This window comes from Macrotis lagotis, chromosome 1, assembly GCF_037893015.1.
Source record: "Macrotis lagotis isolate mMagLag1 chromosome 1, bilby.v1.9.chrom.fasta, whole genome shotgun sequence".
In the NCBI taxonomy this organism is placed as follows: domain Eukaryota; kingdom Metazoa; phylum Chordata; class Mammalia; order Peramelemorphia; family Peramelidae; genus Macrotis; species Macrotis lagotis.
In genome coordinates, this window is record NC_133658.1 from 207,625,875 (window position 1) to 207,647,323 (window position 21,449).

General features: G+C 36.3%; 1 protein-coding gene across 4 annotated transcripts in view; it reads left to right on the forward strand.

The window, feature by feature from the left end:
• The window catches only part of TRAPPC12 (trafficking protein particle complex subunit 12), a 152,359-nt gene that overhangs the window by 40,182 nt on the left and 90,728 nt on the right, over positions 1-21,449 (forward strand). For 3 of the 4 annotated variants that reach the window (XM_074209580.1, XM_074209582.1, XM_074209581.1), the window contains one exon: positions 20,077-20,190. The exons of the other annotated variant lie outside the window; for it this stretch is intronic. In XM_074209580.1, coding sequence (XP_074065681.1) covers positions 20,077-20,190 — 114 coding nt within the window. The remainder of the gene's footprint in view (positions 1-20,076; positions 20,191-21,449) is intronic. 4 annotated transcript variants of the gene reach the window in all.

Consider the following 21,449-nt stretch of genomic DNA (forward strand, 5'->3'; position numbering starts at 1 on the left):
CCTGGGGCAGAAGTAGTCTATAATTGTGTTTGTTCTGGGAAGAGGCCTCAGCCGCAATGGAGGGGTGGACTCAGTTCCTCAGACCAGAGGAGCCCAGGGATAGTGTCCGCAGCTCTCCTGCACTGGAACTCTCCCCCCAGCCCTGTAGGCAAGCTCCAGAGCGTGAGTGCCAACACCAGTGCCTCTGCTCCCTAGCTGACTCAAGCCCCCGCAGTCTAGCCCCACTGCTGATCAAGTCCGTCTCTTGGGCCCTCAGGCTCCCTGGCTCCAATTCAGCCACTATTCTGGCTGATGGGGGCTGATCCACCCTCTGTGCCAGGACTTAACCTGCCTGGACTCTCCCATGGCTGTGGAAGACAAATTCTGAGGTAGATGTTCTTTCTCCTGGCTTTTCTTTCTGCATTTTGTGGGTCCAATTTCTGTTAAGAGGTTTGTTTCATATGATAGATGGGGAAATATCAGGAGACTTTAGAACTGTGCCTGTCTTCTTTCTGCCATCTTGGTCTTGGAAGTCCTCTGGTTTGTTTATTCTCAACTTATTTATCTCATGTTTCTTTGAGCTGCTTGCATTTTGTCTTGTTCATGGAGTGCAGCACACTCTGACTAGGGCACGCCATGCTGGGAGGTTCTGTGCCAGTGTCTCCCATGCTGCACCATCAATTCTAAAGTTCTTAAGAGTGTCCTGTTATCACTTCTGACCCCCCCCCAAGCTCTTGCCCTGTGTGAGTTCTCCATAAATTTATTTTTGGCTGCACATACATTTGAAATTCTAACAATGTAATTGTCCCATCATAGTTGCACTCTCTGTAGTAAACTTTGAATGCTTGGCTGTTTAGCTGAAGAAAGTTTCTGATATCTTCTCCTGCCAGAATCTGCAGAACCCAAAGAACGAGAGGGAGACCAGAATTTGATAAGTCTTGAGCTCTTTATTTCCCGGGGACTGCCTGGGGATGAAGAGTACCCAAATCAGACAGTACCTGAGTGTTCAAGGGTTAGGGTTTTTATAGTGTTGGGTGGGGGGGCAGTACTGAGAGCCAGAAGCATACAGAAGCCAAGACAGCAGTTAGATATATTGTCTTGTCATAAACATATGTAAACATAGGGTTCCATATAGTTAGGGGTGGGAAAGGGTCAGGGTCTTTGTGTCATGTTTGAACATATTTTCTGAGATGGAAGGAGTCAAGTATTCATAGGCTTCCCAGAGGTTTGAGGGAGTGGAATTTACTATCTTATGGTTCCAGCTGCATCTGGAGAAGGGGGAGGCAGTCCTGAAATTTAACAGACACAGTAAAATAATTAGGCTAACAAGGGTGCTTTGTAAATCTTTAGACAATTTTATGGTATATCTGTGACCCCCAAGGTCAAGCTCTTGGGTCCTATCAAACTATTTTCAGACCCAAAGGCACCCAGCCAATTTTATATTTCTAAGGAGTTTTTCAGGGCCCAGAAGGATGTCAGGGACCCCTTTCTATACAGGAATTTCACAGACATTGATATTGTACTTCAAATCTTCCTAGGACAATTTAAATGGCACTGGTAGACTGTGGAGATTTTGCAGCCATACAGCAATAAGGTCAGTACATGGCTCTGTGCACCTTTGGTTTGGTAGACAAATACCTCTTCTGTCCCATACTTTGTTTCAGAGTTTCCCAATAATGAGCTAGCTGTGGTAATGCCATTGTCAACTCCACTGTTGATGTGTACCTCTTTGGAAAGGACACTGCCAAGATAAGTGAATTTATCCACAGTATTCAAAACTTCTCCATTTGTTATAATCGACCACATCTAAGGAATCAAGAGGATCAGAGGTAGAAGGGATCTTAGAAGTCCTCTAATCCAACCCCCTCATTTTACAGATAAAGAAACTGAAGCTCACAGAGGCCATGAATTGTCTGTCCATGATCATTCAGGGCCAAATTTGAACTCAGGTTCTCCAATGTTAGTTCCCATTTTATTGTTGTCTTTTGAAGTGAATGTCTCTGATAGTAAATAAAGAGCATTCTTATGTATTGGCTATCGATATTCAGTATTTTTTTCTATATCTGCTGGAATAGTTTTTGCTATTGCATTTATTCACACAAGAACTTCTATTTAAGGTTTTTTAAAGTAAAATCATATAATTGTTTTTCTAGCATTTACATACTTTAAGCTATTACAAAGCATTTTGTGAACTCTCTCATTTGCTTCATACTGAAGTTGCTGCTGTTATTTTCAATATTTTACAGAGGAGGGAACAGACCCCAGAGAGGCAGTGCTCCCAAAATTCATCATTTGCAGGGGGGATATTTTCTTAGAGTTGCCTGTTGTCCAGAGAGGAAAAGTTCCATCCCTATACAGTGGAAACCATATAAAGAAAAGCAGCCCCTAAATCATAACAATTTTTTTTTTAGGTTTTTGCAAGGCAAACGGGGTTAAGTGGCTTGCCCAAGGCCACACAGCTAGGTAATTATTAAGTGTCTGAGACCAGATTTGAACCCAGGTACTCCTGACTCCAGGGATGGTGCTTTATCCACTACACCACCAAGCTGCCCCACACCACCACCTAGCCACCCCAAGCATAACAATTTTATCCCTCTCTTTGAAGTTATTCCCACATAAAATTAACAGAAATTGTGTTGATAGTCCAGTCAAAAGTTTTACTCAAATGTTTATCAATTCAGTCATTAGAATTACAAACAGAAATGAACGAAAAGGATTTTTGCATCATTAGAACTCAATTATCCAACCTAAGGGAAAGGAATATTAGCAAGTGTCAAAGAAAAGAAGATAATCCATCTGGGTCTTAAGAGATTGAGATAGCATTGTGCAAGCACCAAAAGCTGAATTGAAAATTGCCACAAAGCAAGAAAGATGGTAAATTCAGCCTTTTTTGTTTAATCAGATGTCTTTTCTTCCTTTATATCATTTACCAAAAAAAAACAAAAATTGTTAGTGAGACTATGTGATTTCTTTTTTTCTCCAAAGTGAGGGAAACAGCCTATAAGGAAAGTCCTTTTTCAGGGGTGGGGGTGGGGAGGCTTCACCACTTCTGACAGGAGTAGGATCTTTAAGTGTGAAAACCACAGTGGGCAAATACAGGCATTCTTGAGTAAACAGTCTCCCAGGTCCACATTTGGACCACAACAAACAGCTTCCAAGTCATTAGGGTCGTTGACTTTTGTGATTGTTCAGTGGGGCATAGAACCAGGATTAGTGTGGCTAGGAGCAGAAGTGGGGCACCTGGTTTGGTTTACTTGGTGATTACAAGTGTGGAGGATTGTTATTATGCTGAATTCAAGGCAGAATTTGCTTAGCTCTGAAAAACAGGGTGTCTTCTAATAGTATTTTGACACTGTGAAGAAATTCTTATGGAAAATTGTTGATAAGGAAAAATAAATTATTTACCAAATATCTGACTGAGGGAAGGTAGTGTTGCGGTCTATAATCAAGTTTCCCCCTTAATAGATAATTACGTTCAAGAATTCAAATATAAACTCTGTCATAGTGAATGGTTTTAATCATTGTTCTTCCTTACTTGCCTATGAGGAGATGTGTGTGTGTGTGTGTGTGTGTGTGTGTGTGTGTGTGTGTGTAATGTGCATCTATATTTTTTTTTGTTTAAAGATGATTTTGTGCCCTCAAAATGTGACACTCCATTGAAAACTCTTTATCAAACAATTACCAGGTTATTAGGACAAACTTTGGGTACATTAGAAACTTCAGAGCCTTCACTGGAGATTAATAAATTAACCCTTCCTTAAATAAGTTCTTTTGGTACAGCAAATCTCTAACTCAGAATAGACCTATTTTACACTAAAAAAGAATTATAGGGCATATCCGTTCACATAGGGCATGTGAATAATGGAATAATGAAAGCTCATGTTAGTCTTCATTGCTTAATGACAACACATGACTTATATATCAAAGTTGTAGTATAAAAACTTCAGAATTGTGTTTAGTGATGTAAACATGCATTGTGATTTGTAACATCAAAAAATTACTTATTTAAAAATATTTATTTAATCATTTTAAAATCTAATCCAGGGTTTTATTCCTTTTTGTAAATTGAATTTAATGCAAATAGCCAAAGAGTCATTGAACTTTTCTCACAAAATAATTTTGAAATCTCTCCAAAATTTTAAAATCTTAGGACATTGGGTGTTAAAAGTTATAAATGCATAAAAATAAAAATATTTATATGACTAAATTAAGAACAATGCTTAGATTATTGAAATATTTTTGGTGGATTACTTTGAATTTTAAATTTACTCTAATCATTGTAAATAATAGGATGGTTGGATGTTTTCTTCATTTTAAACTTGTGAGTAAAAATTATACATACAACATTTAAACAGTATTTATATGTGATTCAGATAATACAAAAGCATTTATTAAGAACTTGGTGCCACATGTTGGAAGAACACTTTGCCCATAAAGCCTTTTCCTTTGATTGGGCTGTTGGTCTCAGAAATTTAGTTGTGTTTTTTTTTTTAATTTTAAGATGCCAGGTCCATCTATATTTTCATTCTTCTTCAAACTCTACTCTTGACTCTAGACTTTTTCCCACTATAACACAGCAATCTTTTCACACTGGACGTTCATTCTTCTTGGGCCTTCTCCCTCTGGAAGTATATTTTGCCTCTTGTTGCCCCATTCTCTGGTTGATAAGTTCCTTCTAGAACCTTCATTTTAAGGAAAGTGCCAAAACCAACTATGCCTTCATTCCTCTGATCTTTATTCCTAATCCATCAGAATTTCTTCCTTTCTACCCATCAGCAGTCATAGTATTTGTAGGGAGAATAGGCATTTTAATTGCTTTAATGATATTACAGAATTAATGATTCTCTTCGAATCTTTAAAAAAACAGCAAAGATATAACATTCATTTCTTTAATGAGTAATATTATACTTATGACATGTGTTTTAGATTGTAGAACACTTCATTTTTATAAATAGTTTCTGCAATTTTCCTAATAAAGAAATGAAGTACATTTTAAATGAAATGGTCTTTCAAGTTAAAATAACTTTTAACAGAGCTTTCCAGATTACTTTCAGTAATTATTTTTTCTTCTAAACTGCTTGAGGGTTTTAGATCTGTATTTCAAATCTTACAAATAACTGTTATGGTGAAAGTTCCTAAACACCTGATATTGAACATTAGTAAGGGGAGAGGGGAACAGAATAAGAGTACTTTATTCATTCAGAGAGCAGCAAAAAGAGAACCTCAAGAATGAAAAAAAAAACAGAAAAATGGAATAATTGATAAGTTTTAAGTAACAGAAAGCATGTACTTTTAAATCCTGACTTCCACAAGTGAAAGGAGTTTCAGATAGCACTTCAGCAAGGAACAATCTAGTTTTAGAGTACTGTTGACCCTGAGTTGTTTCATTCTAACTTCACCTTCAGATTCTTTCTTTTGTGTTAAATATTACTTGGTGTAAGGGCTAAAGGATGAAGGTTTTAGGAATCTCTGACTTTTTCATTTAATATTGCAAATGAGATTATCAGATAGTGAACACTAATCCCAGAATAAATGTTTTATACCTTTACTAGATTTTAAAATGTCAATCAAAAGTGTAAGACATTCTAGGGATGTAAATAGGCATAATAGTAGAACCCATTAAAAATTTTATTCCAGAAACTCAAAAAATTAATTCATTTGTCAAAGTACAATAACAAAAGACCTTTCTAAAAAAAAAAGAATTAATCATCTCTGGGAATTTATGTGAAGTCTTCTCAAAGGTTATTATGAAAAATGGGTAACAAGTGAGAATCTAGGTTTCAAGTGCCTAATGTATAGTAACACTGACTTTTTTTTAGATACTTACATATACAAAAGTTTTAGATACTTAGAGGCTTAGTCAACATTGATTTCTGAATTTTATCAGTTAGATGGACTTATAAGAATCATGAATCATGTTAGAGTAGAAAGAACTTTAAAAAGAAAACCTACCCCCTTATTTTACCAATATGGAAACTTATTCTATTTATTTTTAACTTTATGTTTTACTTAAACATTAACCACAAACCAAATGTTGCACTTACTGTTTCCCTTAGATATAATCAGACTCATATCATCTTATTTCCTTTTTTATATTTATTCTCTTTTTGTACAAATAATTTTTTATACATTAATAAAATATTTTTTCTTTAAAGAGTAAACAGAATACCCCCTTCCCCCCACAAAATATAGACTCGCTTATAAAAGGGAGAGAAAAAAATTGAAAGTAAAAAAAATAGTAATAATTGTAGGTATGGCCAGGTGGCGCAATGGACGGAGCCCCAGCCCTGGAGCCAAGAGCACCTGAGCCCATATCTGGCCCCATACGCCCAACAATCACCCAGCCATGTGACATGCAAGCCACCCCAACCCCAATGCCCTGCAAAAACCAAAAAAAGAAAAACAAAGACCCAAAATAAAATAAAATAGTAATAATAGTAGGGGTGGCTGGGTGGCAGACAGAGCATTGGCCCTTGAGCCATGAGCACCCGGGTCCAAATCTGGCCTCAGACACCCAAAGATCACCCTGCTATGCGGCCCCAGGCAGGCCATCCAGCCCCATTTGTCCTGCACCCCCCCCCCCCAAATAATAATAACAAAAAATGTGCTTCAGTCTTCGTTCCAACACCAACAACTCTGTTGCGGGTGGATCACATTCTTTATGTTAAGTCCATCGCAAAAGTTACTTCCATATTTTTCCACCATTGCCATTGCTGATTGCAACTCCCTCCTTTTGTATTTCTCCACTTCCATGTACTATATTTTCTCTCTCCTTTCACTCTGACTCTGCTGTAGGGTAGCTGAGTGGCGCAGCAGACAGATCCCTGGTCCTGGGGCCAAGAGGCCCTGAACCCCCGTACCACCCCTTAGACCCAGAATCCACCTGGCCCTATGGTCCTGGGCAGGCCTTCCAATCCCAGCCCCTTGCTAAAAGTAAAAAAGAAAATGTATTATATCTGACCACTGTCCCCCCCATGGTCCATCCTCTCCTCCTTTATTCACATCCCCACCCCTTCCCCCTGCTCCCCCCTCCTTCTTACTCCAGCTGTCTATACCCCATTGAGTATAATTGCTGTTTCCTCTCCTAGCCACCTCTGATGAGAGCGAAGATTCCTTCATTCCCCCTTGCCTTGTTCCCTTCCATATCATTGCAATAGCTCATTGTAATAAGGAAAAAACTTATTACATGAAATATCTTGGCCTATTCCCCCCCCTCCTTTTTCTTTCTCCTATCACATTTCCCTTTTTTTCTATTGACTCCATTTTTACACCATATTTTATCTTCAAATTCAGCTTTCTCCTGTGCTTCAACTGTAAAAGCTCCTTCTACCTGCTTTATTAAATGAGAAGGTTCATATGAGTATTATCAGTGTCATTTTTCTATGCAGGAATACATGCAGTCCATCATCATTAAGTCCCTCATATTTTCCCCCTCTCCTCCAGTCTCCATGCTTCACCTGAGTCCTGTATCTGAAGATAAAACCTTCTGTTCAGCTCTGGCCATTCCAATAGGAACATTTGAAATTCCCCTGGTTCATTGAAAGTCCATCTTTTTCCCTGGAAGAGGACATTCATTTTTGCTGGGTAGTTGATTCTCGGTTGCATTCTAAGCTCTTTTGCCTTCTGGTATATTATATTCCAAGCCCTACGAGCTTCCAATGTAGTTGCTGCTAAGTCCTGTGTGATCCTAACTGCAGCTCCATGATATCTGAACTGTGTCCTTCTGGCTACTTGTAATATTTTCTCTTTGACTTGGGAGTTCTGGAACTTGGCTATAATATTCCTAGGGGTTGGTTTTTTGGGATCTCTTTCTCAGGGGGATTGGTAGATTCTCTCCATTTCTATTTTGCCCTCTGCTTCTAGAACATCAGGGCAATTTTCCTATAGTAATTCTTTGAAAATGATGTCAAGGCTCTTTTCCTGATCATGACTTTCAGGTATTCCAATAATTTTTAAATTATCTTTCCTAAGTCTGTTTTCCATATCAGTTGTTTTTTCAGTGAGATGTTTCATATTTTCTTCTAATTTTTCATTTTTTTGGTTTTGAAGTAATGAATCCTGATTTCTCGTAAATTCATCAATCTCCCTGAGTTCCATTCTTTGTCTGAAGGATTTGTTCTCCTCAGAGAGTTTTCTTATCTCTTTTCCCATCTGGCCGGTTTTGCTTTTTAAAGCATTCTTCTCCTCAATAACTTTTTGAACTATTTATCCATTTGACCTAAGCTGGTTTTTAGCATGCTATTTTCTTCAGTATTTTTTTGGATTTCCTTGACCAAGCTACTGACTTCATATTCATGTTTTTCCTGCATCTCTCTCCTTCTTTTTCCCAGTTTTTCTTCTAACTCCCTCTTTGATTTTCAACGTCTTTTTTGAGCTCTGTCATAGCCTCAGCCCAATTTCTGTTTTTTCTTGGAGTCTTTAGATGCAGGAGCTTGTGCTTCCTCATCTTTAGACTGAGTATTTTGATCCTTCTTGTGCTCATTTGCAAAATATTTCTCAGTGGTCTTCCTCTTGTTTCTCTCTTGGCTCATTTTCCCAGCCTGGGCCTGGTTTGGGGGTGCTTCCTGAGCTTTTGGGACACTCCCACAAGGGTCTCAGTGTGTGAGGCTCTGTCCTCCCTCCTGGTCTGTGAATGACCATATGTGCCCCCCTCTGCCACGGGGCTGAGGTGGGGGTCCCTGCTGTTCTGTGGGGGGGCCTAGACTGGGATCAGGATCTGAATGTGTTCTGAGCCCCAGAGTCCTGTTCCAGGGGCAGAGGACAGAGCTGGGCAGTCTCTCTCTCTCTTCACTGCCCTCCCTCAGCTCAATGTGCTCATGCCCTGGGGGCTCCTGCTTACTGGTTCTGCCTGCTTCTGTTCCTGGATCTGGGCTACCTAAAGACGATGCTGCTTGCTGTGTGCCCTGAGGGCTGGTCTCCACGTGCTGGCTCTGGCAGAGGTCCCCCGATGTTCCCCCACTTTGTGCCCGGTGCTCCCCAGGGCGTAGCTCAGGAGACTCCCCCGCTGCAGCTCCCAGCGCCCTGGGGCTGCCTCCAGGAGGCTGAAGTTCTTTCGCTTTGGTGGGCCACCCCTCTGGTGGGCCGCCCCTCGGACCCCGGGGAGCAGAGCCTTTCTGCTCTTTCCAGGTTACCTTGAGTAGGAGAACTGCCTCCCCGGGTCCCTCTGTGGGTTCTGTCTCTCAAAAGTTTAGTTAGAGTCCTTAGTTTCGAAGTTTTATGAGAGAGCTTCTAAGAGACGTTGCTCTCTTGTTGCCATCTTTGCTCTGCCCTCTTATTTCCTTTTTTTAAAATTAAATTTTTTTTTATTTTTAGGGTTTTTTCAAGGCAAATGGGGTTAAGTGGCTTGCCCAAGGCCACACAGCTAGGTAATTATTAAGTGTCTGAGGCCGGATTTGAACTCAGGGACTCCTGATTCCAGGACCGATGCTCTTTCCACTGTACCAACTAGCCACCCCAGTCATCTTATTTCCTAAAAGATCAATAAGACAATGATGAAATACAGTCATCTAACATTATCATTGATTATAAGTATTACAGAGTCCTTTTGGAATGCTCTCTACAAACTAGACCCTGTTTAGATATTGAATGACTAGCTGATTTTCTTTTTCTTTTTTTTTTAATTTACATTTTCCCCCTAGAAGGAAACCTTCAACCCTAATATTTTATGATCTGAACAAACTCCCTCCTTTTACAGTTGTTTAGTTTGGGTTAGGTCCCTACCAAGAAGCAGCAGGAGAGAGAGAGAGAGAGAGAGACAGACAGACAGACTGACAGGCAGACACCATGGACAGACAGACAGACACCGTGGACAGACAGACAAAGACTAAAATTTTTCCTAGGTTTCTTTTTTTCAGCTTCACAAGCAAAGACAACATCAGACATATTGTAAAGTTGGTTCTGTCAAAGTACTTGGAACCATTGCCTTTTCAAGTTTGTTATTTTGTCCCATTGTTAATCCCCTTCAGGAATCAGTCTTTTCCCTTTGGTGTATCCAGAATGCCAGTTACAAAAGCAAATAATAATACTCTTATCATTACCTTAATTGGAGGTCATATTTCCTTATCTGAGTTGGCTTCACCATTTTCTTGCTGCTGCTGATTACCAGAAGGGTTCTGCTAATTTTGTTATTTCCATGCAAACCATAGAAATCTTTTTCAGTTCAAAAGAGATCTTCTTTTCCTTCCGATCTATGAATAAATGGTCACTGAGGCTTAAAGAATTTTGCTTCTGAAAGCAGTGTTTTTCCAAGTGAACCTTAAGACTTCTGAGCTTATCTGATCTACAGCTTTCACTTCAGACTGTTGCAAGAGGGAAAATTAAGTAAGTCAAATGAAGAGATAGAAATGAGTGCCAAAGAAATGAAAACTTATTGAAGTATTTTTCTGAAATATTTTTAGGAAGGTATTTGTCCCAGGAGAGAAATCATATTATAGTATGAGTCTTGACCAGAAAAGAAATGGGAAACTTTGATTCTGATCCCAAACTTCAACTAGATGAGTCCACTTAAATTCCCTTGACCTCAGTTTTCTAATCTGTAAAATAAGAATGTTGGAAAATGACAAAATAAGGTTACATGGTTTATAAGTTTTCTACCATATCTAAAGCTTGTGATTATGATTAGCTACTCTGAAATTCAATGACTCAAGTTGTTTTTGAGAATTAGACTAGTTTGAAGTATAAATTTAGTTTTAAATGACTACATTCCAGCTATAGTCTAATCAATATTAATCAGGTGGAAAATTGCATAGCTTAACACTGGCACATTTAGTCAACAATGGCAATTATGCAAGTAAATATTTTGTATTCTGGCATCTGTAAAAAAATGATTTTCTGGGAGCAATATGAGAATAAAGATTTTTCTGTTTACAAGTAATAGGAGAAGGCAAATCACAAATTTCTTTTTTAGGTTTCACATTTAATAAAATGAATAATTAAGATGGTAGTTTCCTTTTTTTTAATATGATGATCTGGTCTCAGATCTAAGTACATTTTAGCATATGAAAGCTAAGAAAATCTAGAAACTTTTAGAATCTATTTTATTAATATTAATCATTTATGAAGCACCTCATGTTTGCTAAGTGTTCAGGAATAATTTTATATAGCTACGTGTATCAGGACTATTTCTAAAAGTTGATATAATATACTTGTCAAAAAAAAATCAAGGACCATTTTTTCTATTTTTATGTTTCTTCACCTAAATAAACTTGTCCTTGAAGTTTGCCAAATGGATGAAAAGTTGAATTTTCTGAGAACTTAACAAGAATTTAGTAAATACCCCTTTTGTTCAAGGAACTGTAGTATGTATTGGGGGTACAAAACAAAATTGTCGGTGCCCTTAAAGAGCATATAGCATCCTGAATTGGTTTAGTTTACAACTCCATCAAAAATAAGTACTGTGCCTAGTTTTCCAAAGCCCTTCCAACATTCTGGAACATAGAAAATTTATAATTTATCCTTAAGCAATAGAAAGGCAATAAAGCTGATTAAGTAAGAAAACCACATGTTTCCTGTTCTCAGAGAACTCACCTGGGGGAAATAAAATGTATGGAGAATTCAACTTTAAAATGAGCAGAAAGATCAGTGGTCTTTAGCATATAGAGGTAGCCAGTCAACAAACATATATTAATTTTTTTATGTGCTCAGTCTTGAGCATGCAAAGAAAAGCCAAAAATATGATCCCTGACCTCAAGATTCTCAGAATCAAATGGTAAAACTGCAAACAACTTTGTACACACTTTTCATTTTTCTTTCATCTCATACTCAATGTACTTAAACTCATTGTCTCTTATCCCTAAACCCTCCTTTCTTCCAAACTTCCAACAAAGGTACCGTTATCTTTCTAGTCATCTAGCTTTGTAACTCCATATTATTCTCAATTCATCAATCTAACTCTACAAAGACAATCAATTACTGAATTTTGCAGTTTCTACTTTGTATATCCTCTCCTATCCAGCTCTTCTCTATTTGCATAATACTCTCCTTAATGTAGACCCTAGTCACCTCTGGCATAGATTTTTTTTTATTTTAAAATAAATTTACTTATTCATTTTTCCAACTATATGCAAAGGTAGTTTTTCTTTTTTTTTAGGTTTTTGCAAGGCAAATGGGGTTAAGTGGCTTGCCCAAGGTCACACAGCTAGGTAATTATTAAGTGTCTGAGACCGAATTTGAACCCAGGTACTCCTGACTCCAGGGCTGGTGCTTTATTCACTGCGCCACCTAGCCACCCCAAAGGTAGTTTTCAAACAATCAATTTTTTGCAAATTTTGAGTTTCACATTTTTCTTTCTCTCCCCCTCCCCTTGACAGTGAGTAATCTGATATTGTTTATACATATATAACTATGTTAAACATTTCCATAGTAATCATGTTGTGAAAGAAGAATCAGAAGAAAAAGGAAGAAAAATGATTGGGGGGAAACAAGTTCTGAAAATCAAAAATAATATGCTTTAGTCTGCATTCATACTCCTCAGTTCCTTCCCTGGATGTAGATGATATTTTCCATAAGTCCTTTAGAATTGTTTTTAATCATTTTATTGCTGAGTAGAGCAAATCCATCATAGTTTATTCTCACACAATGTTACTGTTAATGTGTATAATGTTCTGGTTCTACTCATTTCACCTTTTCTTGATTTTCCAAAGTCTGGTCTGGCATAGATTTTTTTTTTAATTTAAATTTATTTTTATTAAAGATATTAGTTTTACATTTTCCCCCAATCTTGCTCCCCCCCCCCCCCACAGAGAGCACTCTGTCAGTCTTTACTTTGTTTCCGTGTTGTACCTTGATCCAAATTGGGTATGATGAGAGAGAAATCATATTCTTAAAGAGAAGAGAAGTCTAAGAGGTAACAAGATCAGACAGTAAGCTATCTGTTTTTGTTTTTCTAAATGAAAGGGAATAGTCCTTGCACTTTGTTGAAACTCCACAGCTCCTTATCTGGATACAGACAGTACTCTCCTTTGCAGACAGCCCAAAATTGTTCCCGATTGTTGCCCTGATGGAATGAGCAAGTCCTTCAAGGTTGAACATCACTCCCATGTTGCTGTTAGGGTGTACGGTGTTTTTCTGGTTCTGCTCATCTCACTCAGCATCAGTTCATGCAAATCCCTCCAGGCTTCCCTGAAATCCCATCCCTCCTGGTTTCTAATAGAACAATGTAACATACATATACCACAGTTTGTTAAGCCATTCCTCAATTGAAGGACATTTACTGGATTTCCAATTCTTTGCCACCACAAACAGGGCTGCTATAAATATTTTTGTACAAGTAATGTTTTTACCCTTTTTCCTCATCTCTTCAGGGTATAGACCCAGTAGTGGTATTGCTGGGTCAAAGGGTATGCACATTTTTGTTGCCCTTTGGGCATAGTTTCTGGCATAGATTATTACAAGAGACTCCCAACTAATCTTCCTGCCTCAGCCTCCCCATGACAGTCTCTTCACATTGCTGTGACAAGTAGTTTCAGGTGAATGATGAGCTAGGGAAGTCAGTTTACAGAGAATTAAGAGAGTGAGAGGAAACATGACCCCAAGGAATTTAGGGAGGAAAACTAGAGGGGATGAAAGGATTTAATGAGGGTTTTTTGAGGATGGAGGAGCCATAAGGATGTTTATAGACAATAAGGAAATGGTCATTATACAGGAGAGATGAAAGATAAGTGAGAGAGAGTAGGTAAGATAAAGGAGGACATAACCTGCTGGAGAAGATGAGAAGTGTAAGAAGACAGGATTTCCTACCTCTTAATTTCTCTCTCAACAGAGGTTCAAAATTGCAGTCTCTTCTCTATTAATTGATATTTTGTTACATAACCAACAAGAAATGCTAAAGAAGAATAGTAAAAGGTGTCAGATTAAATACCAAATAGGGAATCTTTATTTGATCTTGACTTTAATAGGGAGACACTTAAATTCTTTAGGGGTCAGAGGGAAGATGTTCAGAAGTGTGCTTTAGGAAAATAATTTTGGTGTCTTCTAGATAAAGGAAGCATTCAACTATAATGTACAATTTGCTTTAACTTGGACAGCTTCCATTGCTTTCCACACCATACTTAATTTTCTTTACAATAGGGAAAAATAGATAACTATTTACTGAAAAACATCAGAAAAGATATTATTTTTCTTTAAATATTTCTATATAATGAACAATTTTGTCACTCTAAAGACAAATCTTCCCAAATGTGCCTACAAAGAATAATGCAGACAGCACTCATTTGAACAGAAGAAAAGGATGAGAAATTTTTAAGTTCAAAATAAAGAGATTTCCTACCTCTTAATTTCTCTCTCAACAGAGGTTCAAAATTGCAGTCTCTTACCTCTCCATTAATTGATATTTTATTACATAACCAACAAGAAATGCTAAAGAAGAATGGTAAAAGGTGTCAGCAAAGAATTATATGATAGAAAGGAAAGATGGGGGGAGGGGGGGGGGAAGGAAAGATGAATTGATGCTTGCAACCAGAATGCTCTACTGTTGTTACCCTCCAATATCAGAAAAAACAAGGCTGTTATGTGCATTGGTGTAGAGTGTGATAGGTGGAATGTTATGTAAATAATATATTTGCTTTGCATTTTTAGTAAATGTTTTGGTTAATATTATTTAAGCATTAGTGATTGATTTATTCATGAGAATTACATCAGTGGGGGCTCATTAGCTACAGTTTTAGTGGGAACAGTTATTCACAAGGGCTATCCCTAGAATTTTTAAAGAATTCCTCATATAAACCTCCTTCTCTCTTGTGAATTGTTAGAGCATATCAAAGAGAAGCACAAAATGAGTACTTATCTTGGAGGGAAGAAGAGAATGTGATAAATACCCACCACTGTGTGAGTTAGTTCATCCTAGTCAGGTAGTAGACATACTTATCAAAATATATCATTTTTAAAGGCATTTGTTTAGCTATGGTTGATAAATACTATTTAATAATGGAACAATAATATAATAATGGCTCACTATTTCTGTTTTCAAATTAGTGTATTTTCTTTTTTTTAATTTCTTTATCTTGTATTTTACAGTTCCCCCCCCCCAATCTTGCTTCCCCCCCACCCTCCACAGAAGGCAGTCTGTTAGTCTTTACATTGTTTCCATGGTATACATTGATGTAAGTTGAATGTAATGAGAGAGGAATCATATCCTTAAGGAAGAAACAAAGTATGAGAGATAGCAAGATTACATAAGACAACAGTTGGGTTTTGTTTGTTTTTTTTAACTTAAAGGTAATAGTCTTTGGTCTTTGTTTAAACTCCACAATTCTTTTTCTGGATACAGATGGTGTTCTTCATCGCAGATAGCCCAAAATTGTGCCTGATTGTTGCCTTGATGGAATGAGCAAATCCATTAAGGTGGATCATCACCCCCATGTTGCTGTTAGGGTGTACAATGTTCTTCTGGTTTTGCTCATCTCCCTCAGTATCAGTTCAGTCAAATCCTTTCAGGCTTCCCTGAATTCTTATCCCTCCTGGTTTCTAATAGAACAATAGTGTTCCATGACATACATATACCACATTTTATTAAACCATTCCCCAATTGAAGGACATTCACTCAATTTCCAATTCTTTGCCACCACAAACAGGGCTGCTATGAATATTTTTGTACAAGTGATGTTTTTACCCTTTTTCATGATCTCTTCAAGGTATAGACCCAGTAGTGGTCAAATTAAGAGTATTTTCAAGACAGTCATTGTATCTCAATATCATTTTGGGAACTTTATCAAGTCATATTCCTTTTGTTTGATCTATACTCTCAAACTTCAGGAAATAATTTCTGGAAATAATGCCCCATATTATATCAAATTCTGTGTAGATACCACAAATATGCTCTTCTAGATCTCAGAGTGTTTGGGAAGATATTATAGTGCAGCTATATAATCACATATATCATGAACACCTTTTAATTATTATTGTTTTTACCTTACCTGTCCTATTCAGATATGAATTGGATTATATAATCTCAAGAGGTTCCTTTCAGCTCTTGAGATTCTGTTAAAAGAAGTGGAGGTAAGGTAGGGCAGAAGCCTAATTGAAAAATGATTGAGGGATTGTTTAATTATTCTTGAGGATCTACTAATCCAGTTTGTTTTGTCACAGAGTCCATTAAGTCTATGTGTTATCTGTGTTTTAGTAATGGAAGAAGTACAGTTTTGAACTTGTCTCTAGAATAACCCAAGGGAATAGTAGTACTCTCTTTTGCTTATTTTCTTCCTCCCTTATCTGATCCTTATTTACATACCTGAGTTTAATATAAAATTTTCATTTCATGGAACAAGGAAGAAGCTAGTGAACAGAAATAATGCTGGTTATAGCATATTTGGCTCACCTGATGATTTTGTTAGAAGACATATGCTCCAAAGTGGGCTTTGAAAGACAGTAATGACTTTGGAGAGGAAAATCATTCAACCATTAAGAGGGGAATAAAAGAAGAATATGGGCCTCAAGATTAATTCCTCAGTAATTTAGGCCAACTTCTTAATAATTTTCATAAGGCTGAATTTATTACCTGTCCACTGTCTGGCTAGGCATCCTTGGCTAGTTTCTTGTGCAAGTAAGGAAACAGATGGAAATTACATGAAATTAAGTGGCTTGTCCTTAATTTCTGAACAATTCCCAAAAGGAAATTTATCTTTTGTGTACTTTTCTTAGGCATTTATGTATTTATTTGAGAAAGTATCTTAATTTCATAATTTCTTATATTTTCATAAATTTCTTGAGGGCAAGAAATATCTCTTATATATCTCATTTAATATAGTGCATAAAGTAGATAGTTAATAAATGCTCATTTGGGAAGTGGATCGTTAAAGTGGTCTTACTTAGAAATATAAACAACATCTCTTAGGAGAAAACATTTGTATAATTACAAATATAGTCATTTTTTCTGTAATGCCTGTTTGAAGATGCAAAATTGTTCCAACATAATCGATATGTTAGGGAACAATTTAAACAGGAATTTTGGTTTGCGTGTGAAGATTTGCCAAGAGAAATAGTAAGAACACAGAAAATTGCACTACTTCAAAGAAATAGTAATTGCATTCACTCTGATACTTATTTACACAAGAAAACTTTGAGTTTTTTTTCAGTTTAAAGTGCCATATTTATTGGCATTAAGAGCTGTTTACAGAAGAAGTCTAGGAATACCTATGTATGCCACCCCTTCCTCATCTTCCCCACTAACCTTCCACTATGAACACCACCAACTCAGCAGTCTCAGAGTTGTGACCTTCAGAGGGTCACCCTCTTTGTTGGATAGGTATTAGGTTTGACAGGCCCAAGTTGTGTGAACTCAGGGTGCAGACTGTGTGAACTCAGCAGCAGACAGAGGCTGTGGACTACCATTACTATTTATTGTGGTCTTTATTTTTGTCTTAACCATTTAACACATAAAGAACTGTATTATCATTTTGTTAGATCTTCCTTTTTATCATTAATAAATTATTTTTCCCTTTACCCCCTTTTACCCACAAGCCTTGTGGTTTTTATTTTGCAATTTTTGCATAGTGTGATGATTTTTAGGAATACATATAGAAGTTGATATTAAAACTTAGTAGAACTCAGACTTATACGCAAAATGTTGAAATCATCTTGTTGCAGTGATATGGGAAAAATAAGCTAGTGTTGCCTTATTAAAAACAAAACAAAACCTATCATTATAGAATAAACTAAATATGTAAATTTGGGTGTTCATAAAAATATTTATAGCAGCTCTTTTCATAGTGACAAAGAATTGTAAATTGAGGGGATGCCCATATGGCTGAACAAATTCAGGCATATGAATGTGATGGAGTATTATCATCATACTGTAAGAAATCATGAGAGACAGGACTTCAGAAAATCCTGGAAACACTTGCATGAACTGATGCTGAGTGAAGTGAGCAGAAACAGAATGTTGTACACATTAACAGCAACATTTCTTGATGATCAACTATGCGGGTCTTGTTCATGTCAGCAGTACAATAATCAAAGCTAGTTCTAAAGGCCTTATGATAGAAAATATCCACACCCAGAGAAGGAACTATGGAGTCTGAATGCAGACCAAAATTTACTATTTTTAAAATTTGCTTTATATATTATATTTTTTCCTTCCTTTTTTATTCTTTTTTTCACAACATGATCAGTAAGGACATAAAGTTAACATAGTTATATATGTGTAACCTATATTAGTTTGATTCTTAAATTGGTAACAAGTTTAAGATTTAGCTTGTCTCAGCACACTATTTAGTAAGATAGGCAAATATTTTTATTTCTGAACTTAGTGGTGTCATGTGGAATTCCAAAGCATTACTGTTACCTTTGGATTCCCAAGAATGGAAAATTGAGTTGATTAGAAGTGGGTCCTAGAACTAAAGCTCAGTATAGGATGATAGGTCTTCTCTCTCCTCTCCCACCATCTTACCATGGGGAAATATCAAGGGCTATTAAAAGCAATTAAATTCCTCTAAGGAAGATTATAAGAATATAGCCAAGTGGTAGAGTAAGACTAGAGCTTTTATTCCAGACCAAGTTGAGTAAGAGCCTAACTCTTATTTAGAAAAACCAGGTCCCTCAATGCTGATGATGGTGACCCTTTAGGGCCCACTTTATTTTTTGACTTGTTTTTATTTTTCCCACTTAATATTATTTTATTTTTTCCAATTAAGTGTAAAGATAGTTTTCAACATTAATTTTTTTTAAGAATTTGATTTCCAATTTTATCTCCCTTTCTTCCTTCCCTCCCCAAGATAACAAGCAATCTGATATAGGTTTTACATGTACAATCCTGTTAAACATATTTCCACCTTAGTTATGTTGTCAAAGAAGGATCAGAACAAAAGAGGAAAAAACACAAGAAAGAAACAAAAATAAAGTTAAATGGTATGCTTCAGACTCCATAGTTCTTTCTCTAGATGTGGATCATTCTTTCCATCACTAGTTGTCTGGAATTATTTTGAATCCTTGTATTGCTGAGAAGAGCTAAGTCTGCCATAGCTGATCATTGTACAGTGTTACTATTACTGTGTGCAGTGTCATCCTGGTTCTGCTTAATTACTTCACTCTGCATCAATTCACGTTAAGTCTTTCCAGGCTTTTTCTGAAATCTGCCTGCTTATTATTTGTTACAGAACAAGAGTAGTCCATTATACTCATATCCCACAACTTTTCAGCCATTTCAGCCATTTCAACAATTTTCAATTCTTTGTCACCACAAAATGCACTGCTTTAAATATTTTTAAGAGGAAGAATTAAAGAAAATTAAAGAAAATGACATCATTATGAAAAAAATCACTAATTCAAATTAATGATTGATATTTATGACTAGAAACACTACTAATTGCAGGATGTTTTAAATGTGTTCAAGTTTAGTATACATAGCAAATCAAAGCCTGATTATAGTATTTCCCAATATTAAGACCATTTTAATGAATGTTAGAGATGTTTTAAATAATATGTATGATAAATTTTATATAAATGATTACTTCTAAAGTAGTTGATGATAAAGTCATTAAATATTAATAACTACTTATGTTCTCTTAAAAAGTTTAAACATTGATTCCCCTCTTCCTTTTAGTTCATTTATGTGCTAGATTATTATCTATATAGCAATGATAATGTGAAAACAGTCAGATACATGAAACATCAAATGAAGTATTTGAGTAAATATGAGTATTTGTGAAAAAAGACTTTAGTGTTTGGCATGAAAAATAATACCATTTAATGTTTGGTCATTTTTTTCAGCTTTTACAATTATTAAAAGTTAGGTATGTACAATATATTTTAATATCAGCATACTTTAAATGGACAAAGTATACACAATAAAACTAGATGTTCATTATCACTAAAATGAATGAATGAAATTGGAAAATCTCATAAGGAGTGTATACTTATTATTTGTATAGACATTATTATTTTAGTGATCAGATCATCTTAAACTGTATCTCATGCATGACTTCTTTCATTGCCTAATTATACGTGCAACTTTGACAAATGGCATTCTCTGTTTTACTGGCCAGCTTTACTGACCTTGTCATTATTACTAATGGCTATATACAGGAGCTTCAAGCAAAGTAAGCAGCTGTGCATTTCAGTGATTTCATTTGTTTGTTACTTATTCCATTTTTTTTTAATAAACAGAACAGCAAAAATTGGAGAGCAGCAGTTGACCTATGTGGACGACTTCTTACAGCCCATGGCCAAGGCTATGGCAAAAGTGGGCTACCTACTAGTCACACAACAGATTCTCTGCAGGTACAGCCTACATTGATTCGTTCTGCTGTTTCTCTTTTTTAAAGTTACATCACTAGGGAAGGGAGGCTGGGGGGGGGGGATTGTTAGGAGTTTGGGTCACAGAAATATCAATTTTAGTGCTCATATGCCTATAGTATGTAATGTTATATTAACACAACTACTTAAAAGTTCTTTTGAATGCTTCTAATTATTGGAATTTTAGTGAATGATTTATATTACTACCTTATTGAAAGTACCATAATATCTTCTACAAGAAAGCGATACTGGAAATTTCTGCAGTAAGATTATACTTTGTATACCCACTATAGATATGTGAACATTATAATTCATCCTTTCAGTGAATATGTCATCTCAATAGTTTGGAGGTGGGTGGGATCATTTTATGATTTTAACACAACTCATCCATGTCCCCTTATCTTTTTTAGTTCTTGTCCATGACTTTACATAAATTATTACTCTTTTAATATATGCATCATTATGAGAAAAAAAGATTAATCCTATTTTGAATACTCTAAATTAGTGTCTATGGAATTTGCTACCTATTTTCCTTTTTTTAAGTTTTTTCCTTTTTAAGTTTATTTTATTGTCCAGTTGTGATTATCATTAAGAGAGTTTCACTCAGAGCAAAATATAGAAAAGACCTATTCATCACCATATAATATTATTGGTCCAAATATAGGACTTGCTTTCCCCAACTCAAAGAGTTCTTACTTTGTCCCAGTGGTTATTGAGAGAAATGGATTCTACTTCCATTTGTGAATATATTATATATAGTAGACAGGGATAATAGATTACAAAGAGGAATGGGATTTATAACCTTTATAACTGACCCAGGAATTGAGTGGAAAAAGTACTAGAGAGTTCAGTTGAGAGTAACCGGACTGGCAAACTTCTCCTCAACCATCAAAAGTTTTTTTAACGTTTTAGAGCCCAAGTTTTCTCTTTTTTTTTTTTTTTTTTTAGAAATGAGATTATGATGAGGATCTCTGAATTGATCTAGAGGCCATTCTGACCTTTGTACCCATTGAAGCCTTATCCTACCTGGAGCAGGTAGACTGGAATTGGGTGAGGATGGTAATAAAATTAGAGAAAAAGACAGGAAATATCTGTCTAGACCAGGGTGGAGGAACCTTTTTTTTCCTGCCAAAGTCCTTTTGGATATTTATAGCATCATTCACTGGGCATATAAAATTATCAACTAAAAATTAGCCTACTCTGTTTGGTCAAATATTTAATTATTTTACCCTAAAAAAGTTCCT